Source organism: Azolla caroliniana, unplaced genomic scaffold (assembly GCF_043228905.1).
Source record: "Azolla caroliniana isolate FFs.n. ecotype wild unplaced genomic scaffold, voAzoCaro1.0.p SCAF_10, whole genome shotgun sequence".
Taxonomy (NCBI): Eukaryota; Viridiplantae; Streptophyta; class Polypodiopsida; order Salviniales; family Salviniaceae; genus Azolla; species Azolla caroliniana.
The window spans coordinates 19,045,922-19,060,292 of NW_028230445.1; the positions used below are offsets into that span (position 1 = coordinate 19,045,922).

Below are 14,371 nucleotides of genomic sequence, written 5' to 3' on the forward strand. Positions count from 1 at the left end.
ACTCCCCAAATACCCCTCTCATTATATTTTAATAATTCCCCAAAAACACCCCCTCCTTTCGTATGTTCATAGTTCCCCAACTACCCCTCCCTTCGCGTTTTTTATAATTCTGAAAATACCCCTCCTTTCGTATGTTCATAGTTCCCCAACTACTCCTCCCTTCGTGTTTTTTATAATTCTGAAAATACCCCTCCTTTGACACTAAACCACATAACCACTTCCATCTACATAGAGGGAGAAATCGCCTCTTACTCAAACTCCTAAACCCTAAATATGAAGGTTTAAGCTTTAGTAGTTGAGTAATATAATCTATCTTTATGCCATGCCCCTATTCTATCTCTCTTTATTTCTCTTAATGGTCCCACTCTCACTCTCTCTATATATACTAGCACTACGTCTTGATTTGGGTTCAACCCCAATTTTCTCACTGTTCGATTACTTCAAACATATCTCTTAATTCACTAAATGGCATTGTGGAACCATGGACACATTACAATACAATTACAATACTTTTTTAGCATGTTAATACAAGTTAAGTACCTCTCATAATTGTTAAATGCTTATAAAATACATAAAATCTGTATTTTTCGTATAGTATTTCATAACATTTTCTAAAACAAGGTTATAGTTCTAAATAGGTAACAATTACAATGAGTTTATAAGATTACACTACAAGTCGTACTATTTTACTCTAATGCTATTTATATATATGTGTGCCTTACTTCATAAATGGTATATAAACTCTAGGATTGAACATTTATTTCCAAGACGACCAACACCAAATACAACTTTCTTAAAAAATAGAAGGATCATGTAACCTCTAGGATGATGTTGCCAAGTGATTTCATGTAAGCATTATATTATAATTTATAATAATAGAGGGATTCCTTTTTAATATTGATAATATTTGGAGTTTTTTTTGGGATGAGCGCGTATTATATACATACATATATATATATATATATATATATATATTATACCAATGCATTATAGTATTAAATAATAAAAAATAGGGAAAAGTACCAGAATGCCCCTGGAAGTTCCAAATTTACCAAACTACCCCAATGTCCAAAAAATTACACTTTATAAAGTAATTATATACTCAAATCTACAAGCCCTATTTACCAGAGTACCCTTAAACCTAAACTTATTTACCATAATGCCACTATATACCTATTTTGACCAATTTATACCACTTTTATTTCTCAAAATACATAATAAATCAAACTAAATTATCAAAATTATATTATATATCAAAATTTTCAATTGAATGGTCACCTTAAAATCCAATTCTATGAATTTACACTGAGTTATACGGGCTTAATCCCATAAAACCAAAACATTTGATTGCACACCAAATTTTACCATTGGGATGCCATTTTGAATCCAAAATCCATGAATTTGCGGATTCACAAACAATTTGTGGCCAAAATGTCATTTTAAATGAAATCTCACATAACATTTTGCTATTAAAATCCCATCTTAAACCAAATTTCATGATTTTACACTAAAATTTGTTAGCGAAATGCATCACAACTAAATCTCATCAATTTCAAAAATACTTGCAAACCAAAATTAATTATCGAAATGTAATAATTACATGTTAATTTTGATCCGTCTACAAAAAGTGTAATTCCAAAAATATCCACAAAATCAAATATATCTATCGACTCAACAAAATATCTAATAATGCACAAGGTAACCCCATATCCTAATGATAAAGACAATTGATCAACCCAATGAACAAGAAAGAAAAGAAAGACTACATTGTTAGGTACAAAGGACCCAAAGAATCGATTAAGTAAAGAAAGTTGTGTTTGAAGGGTATTCTGGTAAATAGGGCTTGTAGATTTGAGTGTATAATTACTTTATAAAGTGTATTTTCTTGGACATAGGGGTAGTTTGGTAAATTTGGAACTTCTAGGGTAATAGACGAACTTCCAAGGGTATCCTGGTACTTTTCCCTAAAAAATAACGATAGTATTAAAAAGCTATTATATTGTTATGGATCAAACTAATGATGATTAAAAGAATAAGAGATTAAGGAGAAAAATAGGCTTAGGGTGCTTAACCACACTAAGCGAAGGGCATGAAACAAACATAAAAATACCACTAGTGTCCCATACCACCAATTATTAACTTATATTATACCTTGGTTGTTGAATGACAGAACCAAAGAAGAGATCTTAACCTTACAAATAGAGTATCAACATCTAAAGATGTCGTGTTAAAGGGGTAGTTGCTTCCCTTTATATAGCTCAACAACTAAAGGTCCCAAACCACCACATCTTGACTCTTCCCACGTGTCATAGGTCCTTATGGGTTTGTCCTAGTTCTTAGGATAACCGAAATCCTAACTATCCTACCCTTAATCCATTTAAATTAGCTATAGAATTGGTCAATAAGGTTATGTATGTGAACATTGCCCAAAGAGAAAGAGTTAAGTGTTATTTATGTAATGAGACTATGACCAATAGAGTATCCTCGCCAGCTTTTGTAGCCAATGAATTATTTGATTCTCCCTTTTCCCTCAAATGAGATGGCTTTCTTTATTACTTTAGGTACAATCAATTTTATCCTAATATGTGGTCTTTGTAAACAAGCCCCGAGTTTTATTAGGCATTTTCCTTCGTTTCTCAATGCATGTTCGACAAGGTTTTTGAAGTTTGTCATTTAGATAAAGGATTGGTTGCATAAGCTTGTGCAAGAGATTGGTATACATGGCGAAGTGGAAAGAATGTGGAACACTTACACCATAACACAATAATGTCCATAGGGCCATCTCGTTCACAATTCATCTATAACATTTCCACCACTTAGTTGCAAGTTTGCAAACCAATTTATTCCAATACGTCATTGTTATCACGCTCCTCTCTTTGACTATCGTCAACCATATGACATGTTCACCCTGAAGAGTACATATGGATTGGTCTTCACAAGCTTGCATGCATCATACCACTATGAAGTTGTTGAACCACACAAGCATTATGCAATGACAATCAATCCAACAAGCAAGAAAACTCCATAGATGATGACTTGTCTTCCATGACCCCTTCATAAGCTGTCACCTCAATGCTACACTGCCATTAATGTCTTCACCGTGACACATAAAGACATTTAGTGATATAAGACATTTGTATTATCATACTACTATTGATTGTGATGGGAAAAAGCTAATGGGAATAGGTAAGTATAACACGGCGGCAACAATGTTACATTAAGTATGTTCTAATAGTCATGACTCATGACTCACAAGTCACAAAGTTCATTTTGTTGTATCGCACATCCGGTACCGAGCAATACTTTATGTTTGCCACATTACTTAGGTAAAGTTAGTTTTGTAATGTTGGATTCACAATCGAGTTCATTAGAGAGAGGAAATTGACATGGTATAAACAATTGATTGGTGAATAAAAAGAGCAATGCACCTCCAAGGCAACATCAATACACCTACAAACCATTGCCAAATGCTCATGCATGAATCCAACCTTCGCCGAAAAATATTGCCTTTTTCTTGGTGTTGGATATCTATGTCTTTCCTCTTTTTTACCATAAAACATATGCTCCATTGGTATTAATAAAAAGCCCGGAGGCAGTATACAAATAGTACATAATATTGTTTCATCTCCACCAGTATATCTGAACTGATTCTAGCATTTGTAAAAATTGGTGGGAAAAAAACAGCCATAAAACACAGCATTGATTCTAGTGATCTGCTGCAGAAAACAAAATTTCGGGCTCTTAGAACAGACCTCCATAGAAAACTTATATTTCACATGATATTCCATGTCCTCCGTCTTTCCAATCATATGTGTCAGGTGTGGAACTGTAAGAAGATTCACCATCCCAACATAAACAGTTGCAAACAGATCTGAACTGATTCCAGCATTTGTAAAAACTGTTGGGGAGAAAAAAACAGACCATGAAAATGAAATATACTATACTAATCTCCACCTCTCACCCCATTTGCTTCGATCCCCACAACTTATTCACTCTCCCTTCATGATGTGCTTCGACCCCCTCACCATCATCACTCCTAAAAACAACCAAATTGCTTCATTCAATCCACCTCCACCATCTCGCCGAATGCCACTAATGTCCTGTGGAATTAACAACAAAATAAGTAAAAAAATTCCTCATCCCCTCATGAGCTGCTTCAATCCCCCCCACCATCATCACTCCTAAAACAGACACATTGCTTCCTTTAGTCCACATCCACCATCTCGCCGAATACCACCAATGTCCTGTGCAATGAATCAACCAAAATGAGAAATTGTTCCTCATCCCCTCATGATTTGCTTCGTTCCCCCGCACCATCGTCACTCCTAAAAACAGAGAAATTGCTTCAATCAAACCACATCCACCATCTCGCCGAATACCACCTCTGACCTATACAATAACAACAAAAACAAGTGAATAATGGTTCCTCATCCCCTCGTGATTTGCTTCTGTCCCCCCCACCATCATCACTCCTAAAAACAAACAAATTGCTTCAATCAATCCACATCCACCATCTCGCCGAGTACCGCCAATATCCTGTGCAATTAACAACAAAATAAGTTAACAATGATTCCTCTCCCCTCCTGATCTGCTTATCTATGTCTTTCCTCTTGTAGGATATCAATGTAGTAATGTCAATCATTTAAGGAATTTACCTTGATCTCTTATTATCCATTTAATGATTTGTGCTCTATATGAATTCAGAATAATCATTAATAATGTATGCCTCTCTTTTCTACCATGTCATGATTCCTATCATGTGGATAGATTGAAGAGATTGGCATGACTATCATTAAGCCCCCACTCTTGAGAAGCAGTTTACATTCCTATCCAAATTTGTGAACTGGCTCACTCTCTTATTATACTTCACAAAAATATGATTTCATTAACTAAATGCAATTCGTGATTAGACTTTTGTATAGAGGTTCAAATACGTGGAATGTTTTATCCCTTTAGGAACGACTTTTAAATTTATCATATTGAACAATTTTCTCCCTTTATGATGGGGAATTGCTTTTGGTTGGATTAGATGAGATGCAAACTTCTCGTTCTTTGTGACAAGCTTATTTTAAACAATTGGCGAGCTTTTGAAATTGTGCTTTTTTGGAGCGTCCAAACTCCAAAATATACAGAATACATGAATCTTTTCTACTCAATAAAATATATTACACATGTTCCTTTTCCATGAAGGTTAACCTTGAGACATGTATATTTGCATAGGTAAATCCTTCATTGTTTGAAAGATGGATTTTATTGAAACTTCCGTCCATCGATAAAGTACAATCATAAGTGTGATTTTGATTATGCTAAAACTTCCGTCCATCGATAAAATACAATCATAAGTGTGATTTTGATAATGCTAAAACTTAGCATGTCTTGCAAAGTGAAAAAACATATCATTGTATTTACTATTTAAGACATGTCAATAGTGATAATCACAAGCGATGTGTGTTTGTTTCGGGGGATTCAAAGGTCTATATTATTGGTTATTGTGCCTCTACGTATGTTCCTCTCTTGTTGGTTCCATTGTCATTTGATAATTGACCTTTCATTTGTTGTCTTCTTCGACAAATATATTGAAATATATGATAGGAGAACTCTCAATGTTCTTTACTAGCCCATTTATAGTGTTAAGTTGTTAACAATGTAGCAAAACCTATGCCATGGCATTGTAATTTCTTTGCCTATAAAGATTGGCGAGGGGTTTTCTTCTTACTTATCTTACCTAGAAAGATTGGCTAGAGTCATTCGGCATGGCTTTACAATATTCGAAGTAATATTAGCCTATTTTGTATATGGCCACTTGCCACTTTCATTTTAATACCAATGGAGGATATTTTTTTTCAGGGAAAAAAAAAAACCTATGCCATGGAGAGTAGGGCATGGATGGTACTTTGCCAATCTTGACACATAAATTTCAAATATAATTTTGTTGTAACATTGATTTTCAAATATAATTATCTTGTTCATGCAATATATGCATATATCTTGCACACATTGTATGTTGATGCAATAGAATTAGATCGACAAAAAAGAAGAAGTTATTTCATTGTAGATTTCCATGAGGAGAATGAAGAACAATTGACTCAATCAATGATAAGATGGACAAACTTAGCATATATCTAGACAACGCAATCGGACCAAAGACAAGCACCACGATTATTCGACGTCTTGTGTCATGAGTTGACAAAAAGTAGAGTATAGTGTGAAAGCACCTTCATTTGAAATAGAGTTCAGTTAAAGATTGCCATGAGTTTTCGAAAGCTCTCTCTCTCTCTCATTCTTGAGAAACTTTGAAGCTTGGAGGAAAGTAGTACGTAGGCTCTTTTACTATCCTTAGTTTCAATTAGTTCCTAGTTATAACTATATTGAGTTGGTTACGTAGTAGTCAACCGCCCACCCAAGCTCCTACATGACCCATCCATATCAATGTATCAGAGCTACAGTCTACCTTCAAGTTACAGAATTTTGAGCTTCTATCTAAGAGTACAAAAAATCACATTCTTTCATGTTTATTGAACTTTAGTTAATGGTGTGATTGCCAGTCGTACCTAGTTATAACTAACTATTTTTAAGGCAAGCACCTAGTTAAAGATAGCTATGTTTAGGGTAAGAACTTAGCAGTTGGAACTACTAAAAAACACTAAACCAATCATTTATACACTTTATTTCTTGAGACAAACTAGATTGAAATAAATAAATAAATAAAGCTATATCAATAGTCTCAAAGCTACCTCTACAATTTGATTGTGAAGGCCATAAAAATTATAGATATTTTGATACACCAACTAGCTACCAATTAAAAAACAATCCATTTCATCATTGCATTTCACAAATGAACAAAACCCAAGAGACTACTCTCCCGATTTGAGAGTTTTTCACTAAAAATGGACAAACCCAAAAGACAAAACTCGCATTATATGAAGTAAGAAGACAAAACGCTTCGAGCAAAAGAGCAATTGCTGAGCAAGAGAGTTCTCGTTCGTCCATACGTATGATTTCGCCATGAGAAACGAAGAACAAAAAAAGCTGCCTATATATTGTCAAGACTAGTTTGGGTTTCAAGAAGACCTTGGTGTGAAATGACACTTTCGAAAGCTTCCACTAAGATCTTCACCTTGGCTTTCCCGGTGGGAGCAAGTTTATGAACAACTCCTTCAATTGCATGGTTGAGCATCCATTCTTCGGCTGCCTTCCTTTCTAAAGCTTTTTGTTTCCGAAGAGTGACGGATTCCGGGTTCGAATCCTCGATGACATCCAAGACTCTAGTGCTTCTTCTTTGTAGCCTTCTCTCATTTGAATCAACACAAGCATGGCTTCCATTAGCATGTCCATTCACATCATCACAATCATGGCTTCTTCCTTCATCATTGTGCTCATCTCCCATATTATGTTTAGTGGCATCATTAACCATTGTTAAGGCATCAGCATCAACATATTCACTTTCATAACTGGTCTCAACATGGGATGAGATTATGTCCTGTGCATGCACATGTTCATTTTCATTGCTTGCCTTAACATCAGATGGCATTATGCCACCATTAACCATGTTCAATTCCTCAGCAAGATTGGATGGCACAATATCACCATTCCCCATTGCAAATTCCTCAGAAAGACTTCCATCACAACCACCGTCAATTTTGTCGAAATATGCATCGGGACGTGGATCAATACCACCACTGCTTAGCACAGTTTCATTAGAAAGCCTTTCACAATCATGAGAATCAATATCATCTGCATCATTTGTGTGCTCATCCAAAGAGGGAATAATCTCAGCATTATCCTGCGTCAAGTCATCAAGATCATCTCTATTTTCATCAGTTTGTGGTCGCAAACAATCATCGCGAACTTTTATTGAAGACTCTACCAAGCAACCTGCATTATGTCTTAAGCATTCTTTAGTGAGAGGATCAGGGGATTCACTAGGAGGCAAGAACATTCCATTATAACCAGGCATTGTATCATCGTTTTTCTCATCAATAGATGAGTGACCATTACTAACCAAATGAAGAGATCCCATATCACATGACAGTGAATCTTCCTCACTTCCCAAAGGCATAGAGATAGACCTGGACATATGCTTGTTTTGTTCACTCAAAGAAGAATCATGGAAAGGGCTATCTGCAGGGATATTCTTGTTCTGATCTGAACCTCCGAGGGAGCTTTTCTTAGGTTCGAGAGGATGTTGATGAGATGGTGATGGTGATGGTGATTTGAGCTTCGCATTCATTAGAGCATATGAAGGAAGCTGATGTCTCTTAGAAATGAGATACTTCTTGGGAGCTATGGTGGACATGGCCGCGACATAGGCAGGATTGTTGGCAGCACACTGCAGGTTCTTGCAGAGCGTGATGGCAGACCGAACAGAGCAGGCGGAGACCCTCCCATTGTTCCCGATGAAACACACTGCCCCGTTGGAGGAAGCAGCAGAGGCGGCCCTCCTACAGTCACTGCAGAGAGAAGCAGGAATCGCAGGGGTGGACGGGGAAACGGCGGAGGAAACTGTGCGAACGGGAGAGGAGACAGAGGAAATCTTCACGGCGGAGGGGGCATTCAGAGCAGGGGAAGAAACTGAAGATCTATTGCAGGAAACGGGAGGAGTCACAGTCGAGATGTTGAATGGCGGCGCAGGAGAAGCGGGGGAAGAAACGCCATGAACAGGGGATGGAAGCGGAGCGGGTGTGATAACATCAGAGGAGAGGTCAGAGGGAATGGCGGAAACGGCTCGTTTCGTTGCAGGGAAACGGGGTTTGTGAAGGGCACCAGAGATCGGTTTCTTCTGCAGAGGAACGGCAGTGGCAGCGATGGCGGTGTTGTTGGTTATGTTGGGAGATGATTTCTGAACTGAGAGTGGCTTACGGGGAAGGAATCTCTGAGGAGAAGGCGGTTCAAGCTCTTCTTCTTCTGCTGCTGCTGCTGCTACTTCCTTCTGCTGCTGCAGATGATGATGGCGATGGCGATGGCGATGGCGATTCTTATTCTCTTCCTTCACAATCACTGCATCCTTGTAGACAAGCAGAAGATCGTTGGAGGCAGACATGGCTGGCTTAGTTAGGGCTGCAAAACTGTTTTCTCTCCTCTTCCTTCTCTGAGACTAACTACTGAGAGCTAAAATGGAAGAGAGGCAAAGAAAAAGGAGCTCAAAGGATCCTCCTGGCTATGGCGGAAGGAGAAAAAAATAAATTTTAAAAAACACAGAGACAGAGACAGAGACAAGAGAAGCAGCAGTTCATTAAATTGTTCTTGTTTTTATTTGATGAAATGATTGATTGAAAATGGGGGGGTGTCAGAGGATTTGAACCCACAACCTCTTCTTCTTTTTAAAATGAAGAAGAAGAAGAAGAAGAAGAAGAAGAAAAAACCCCTGCCCTTTGAAATGAAAAGGGGTTTTTCGTTCCTTTCAAATTTCGTGAGCTTCTTGAGAAGTTATATATGTACATATCATCATTATGTATGCGTTATGTGTGTTTTTTTGTGTGTTGGGGTGGGGGGGTTTGGTTTCACACTTGGGCTTTGAGTTGAATCGAGCGAACAAAGAAGCTTCCCGACGTGTGTGTCTTTTGTCTTCTCATTTCCCATATCACCCTCTTACGAGTTTTGTATAGAATTCGTGTGGGGGTTTTCCGTCTTCCCATTGCCCTGAGAACCCAACCACACCACGAGGAGCTTCAATTTCGATCGAGATGATAATGTGCACAAACTATGAGATTTTTGAACTTAAAATCAATTAGGCTTGACACGAGTAGAAAGCAAAGAAGTACACGTCAAATCACCCCAAGCATTCAACATGTTCGCTATTTAGAAAGTTCATGCATGTCTAATTCGTGGCAAACTGAATTCTCTTTCTCGTAGATTCACATCTCCTGCATGTAGATGCATAAACCATCGGGAAATATGTAGTCGTGACAAAAAATAGATCCTAGTATATATTATAAATATGGCTAGGAAATATTATGGGCAACGCACACTTTTAATATTTTTCGAGTAGAACTTTACAAGGTATATGATTGACTCTTCGTTGTCTTTTCTTGTAACTTACCCTAGTGGTTAGTTGTTACATTACCAACCTAAGGCTTGGCTTCATGGCTTAACTTTAATACTTTTGATTATGTGGTCTCTCTCTCTCTCTCTCTCTCTCTCTCTCTCTTCATTCCTGCAATCTTGATGGTTCACAATACATTAATATATGCATAATCTTAGTCATTTTGCCTCATTCCATCCTATAGTATCATATATTGGACTATTCTGGATGTTCTCACTCTCTCACTCCTCGTAACATACATCTAGTCATACCTAATAAAAAACAATCAAAGTCGAATATAGTGAAGATGTTGAGAATCACTTATGCAATCATAGTCAAATGGAAATATGCTACAAGGAAAAGCAATTGTGATACTATACTATTACACTTACACAAACCCAACATGTTGGGGCAACCCACAAGAAAATGTGAATTTGAAGAATAGCAATTTGTGATGCTACTAAACCAACATGCTAGAATACATGCAACCATATCTCAGTCAACCCTAATCACATCTCAGACTACCATGTGAAGCATTCACAAAATTTTAACAATGTTTTCCATAATGTATTGCTACATCCATCAACTACCCATAAATTATTGAAGTTGGAAACTGATAGTCTTGCCTCTTTGGACACATCATCCTTGGGTGGTTACAACCTTTCCATGAATAATGGAATTTGTCTTGTAATGCCCTTTTTGGGCCCCATTTTTCTTGTTTTAGGTCTTATTGGAACATCAAAATATCATCTTCCACTCTCTCTATCACCTTTTGGTTCCATCTAATCATAGATGGAATGAATGTGCTATCAACCATTTAGAAGTGGAAAAGAAGGTTCAATATGCATTAGAGAACATATGCAATGATGGAGGAGGGAAAAGGTGGGTTCTTAAGGGACACCTCTTTAACACATTGGTAGCATGAAGTATGCAGTTGTAACATCCCTTGGTCTCCTGGGAAAGAGTTAGAAAGTATCACACTTTGATACAATGCATTTCATTTGGGCACATTCGAGTTTGCCCTCCACACATTGTCAATCTAGTTCGCTCCCTAGACATGTTCCTCTCCGACCACAATATGCACTCTCCGTTGCAATGTTTATGAGTAAAATTCTCGAGCATTAAGAGTCACGTATATTTCACAAATATTGTGTATAAAAATGATTCTCTTTCGGTTCCATAGGTCATATTTAACATCCAAGATCAATAATAAAATCTATCTACCACCACATTATACAACTCGCCAAAAAAACTCATCGGAATATGCAATCAAAAAACCTAAGCGCTTTGTTTGTGTATAAACAATCACTTCTCAGCCATCATGTATTTCTTCTTTAAGGTCTACATGTCATGTTCTTGGCCTCCAAAGGACAATTAAATATTATTATCATCTTTTCCAGATACATCCAATTATAGGGGATTGATTATAATCAATGTATATAGATGTATCTACGTGATGGAAACACACACACATATTGATCTAATTGTGACAATAATTACATGCCTTACCATTGTTTTGTTGAAAAGATATTGGGAAAGTGTGCCACCTTTTTTTCTACTAGGGGCATAAAATATATTACCTTGAGATACTACGGACTACATTCAATATTACTCATGGAATGAATAATAATTTTGGTAAATTACCTTAAGATTAGAAGTCCATGTAAGTTGTAACCAATGTTTTATATTTTTTCCTTTTTTTTCAATTGTAATGAGTGAAAATATATAAAGAAAATATGTAACATTAATGCTAACACTTCTAACATTAACATTATATTCAAATTCATACATTGCAACTTCTTCGTTGAGGTGGCACGATAGTGGGAAGAAATAGTTTTCAAATTTTTTGCATGATTACATGCATTTACAAACCACCCAAGATTGGGCACCTAAACACTCTGATGGTGGTTGGAAGGGAGTACCCTTTACATGTTGAGTTTTTGATATTTCATGTTTTAGTAAAAGTGGCTTTCTCAAATGTTCTCATTCTTGTGTTGTGACAATCTTAACAACTTCAATACAATCATCAATGTACATGTAATGCTCTTAAAAACTGAAGACCAAGGATGGTCAATTGTGTGACAAGATCGAAACAAAGAGTATGAGCATATAAGAACCTAAGGATAATGCTCTGTACAATCTCCACCATTATTTATTGGCCACTACATATTGCATAGTTTTTTATCCTTAATCATGATATTCCATTGTTACTTTCTCGTTGTTTTCTTCATATGATTATGTTGAATGTGAATCCACATATCTATGATTTTGGCAAAAACATGAACCCATGTATCTATGTGTTTGACAAATATGTGAGTCCACGTATCTACGATATAACAAAGTAGAAGGCCTTACCATTGAAAACACAACATTTCACAAGAAATTGAAATATTATGTAGATTTATTGATGCACCAAAAAATGTCATGAATTCGTTGTGACCTCATGAGGATGGGCTCACATTTAAGGGTGTGATGACAATTGATGAGAAATTTTGTTCACTCTTCATTTGATATAATGTAGAATGGGGGAAACTCACATCTAGTATTTAGGTGCGCAAAAACAAAATGATGTGAATGTCATAGGTTTAGAAAGGCATCAATTGAAATCACAAACTTTTAATGGTGGTCCATCATGTAAATAGGTGGAAAAAAGAAAGTCTATTCTCAACATTTATGTAGATCCCATTGTAGTCGTTTTGAGGAGGGTGTCAAAATGGCACCATGTTAGGTTATCCGTTCCATATCGTTTGTAAGGGAATAGTTACTTATTCAGGCAAACATGTACTAAAGATGTGTTGTAGCATCATAAGAGAGCCACCATCATGAATAGACATAATGCGTGTTGAATGATTATACTCCATTCAAATTATGGTGGAGAAGTAACCTCGCACACACACACACACACACATGAGTGAAGTCTATATAAGCATGACTTTTATTGTTCAAGTAAGATCTGATATTTCTTCACATTCTCTGGAAATTAGTTCCCATATATGCCCTATCCAATGATATATCTAGAGAACTTCTGTAAATCTCTTGAAAATACATTTTCAAAAACTAAATGTTGGATTGATGTAGGTTGCATTCACACCATAGTCAAGATATGTGACATATTAACGGCCACTGCAGTTTTGGTTGTACAATGTACTTTATTACTTTTGATTTACGTAAGTTCATTGGATTTTCCTTAATAATTCACAATTGTGGGGTTTTGTTTATCAATGCATTGGGTTGCATCTCATGAAGGAGGGAGTTGATGCAATGCATGACAACTACGAGGCTCACAAGATAGATCCACATCAATGCAAAAGGTCATTGCCAAGTGTAAAATGTCCTGGCACGTTATGAAGGGTTGACCTCTTAACCATATAAAGTCCAATATGTCCAATACATACAATTGATATTCTTTAAATAAAGTAAACTCATATGTAATTAGAAAGAGTAGAGAAGGTATCATCGACCAAAACAAAACGAAATTCTGTTAATTCTAACAATAACTTGATACGCTACATCATTAACTCCCTAGTCATGCAAATTATCATAATTTTTAGAGGAACATCAAAATAATGGAGATGATTAAGGAAAACATTATTTATAGGATGTCATTGAGCACATATTTGGTCATGTTAAATCTCATAAGAAAAACTAGAAAAGCAGAAGGACCTCTTGACCTTCATATCATGGCTTGAATATTCATCTCCCCCTTCACAATAACTATTACCATTTCTACCCTCCCTTACACTTACATGTACATGTGTCATCAATGCTTTAACGTTATCCACATCTTGTTCACATATTTAAAAAAATAACACTTTCTAATCCATGTGTCATCACAAAAACCATAAAAAAAATCACAAATCAAGACACCCAAAAGTAACTCTCCATGTTTTGGCTAGCCTAAACGGAACTCTAGTGATTATCATTTACAATGTTTCAATGTGTTAAAAAACTCATTTTTATTTTTTTGATGACCACAAATATGTGGATACCACAAGATAAATATTCCTTGTTTTGCACTATGTAGGCACTACTAAAAGAGCTAATCATGTGTAGTATCTTTGCATGGTTCAAAATCATGATTTCGTTATAGAGGCAAAACCATGATTTGCAGTCCAATTTTTGAGACAGACTAGAGCCTTTTGATCAAATAAGTCACAACCACTCATGAGGCTCAGGACAATTCTTCAACAAACCAGAAGTTCTAGCCACTTATCAATGTGCTTTGCTTTCCCCACAAGTTTCAATTCCTCAAGCCAAGAAGAGGTAGGATAACATTCTTATGGAGATAGGGTAGCTATAAGCAAGAATACCTTGTCACTTTTTCAATACAAACCAATCTAAAGCCATTAC

The 14,371-nt window shown here is 36.3% G+C and overlaps 1 protein-coding gene across 1 annotated transcript; it reads right to left on the reverse strand.

The window, feature by feature from the left end:
* Positions 1-6,888: 6,888 nt before the first annotated feature.
* On the reverse strand, positions 6,889-9,061 carry LOC147859376 (uncharacterized). The gene has a single exon (XM_087326248.1). It carries the CDS (start codon positions 9,038-9,040, stop codon positions 7,034-7,036), a length of 2,007 nt encoding a protein of 668 aa, XP_087182374.1. The 5' UTR covers positions 9,041-9,061; the 3' UTR covers positions 6,889-7,033.
* Between the last annotated feature and the right edge of the window lie 5,310 nt (positions 9,062-14,371).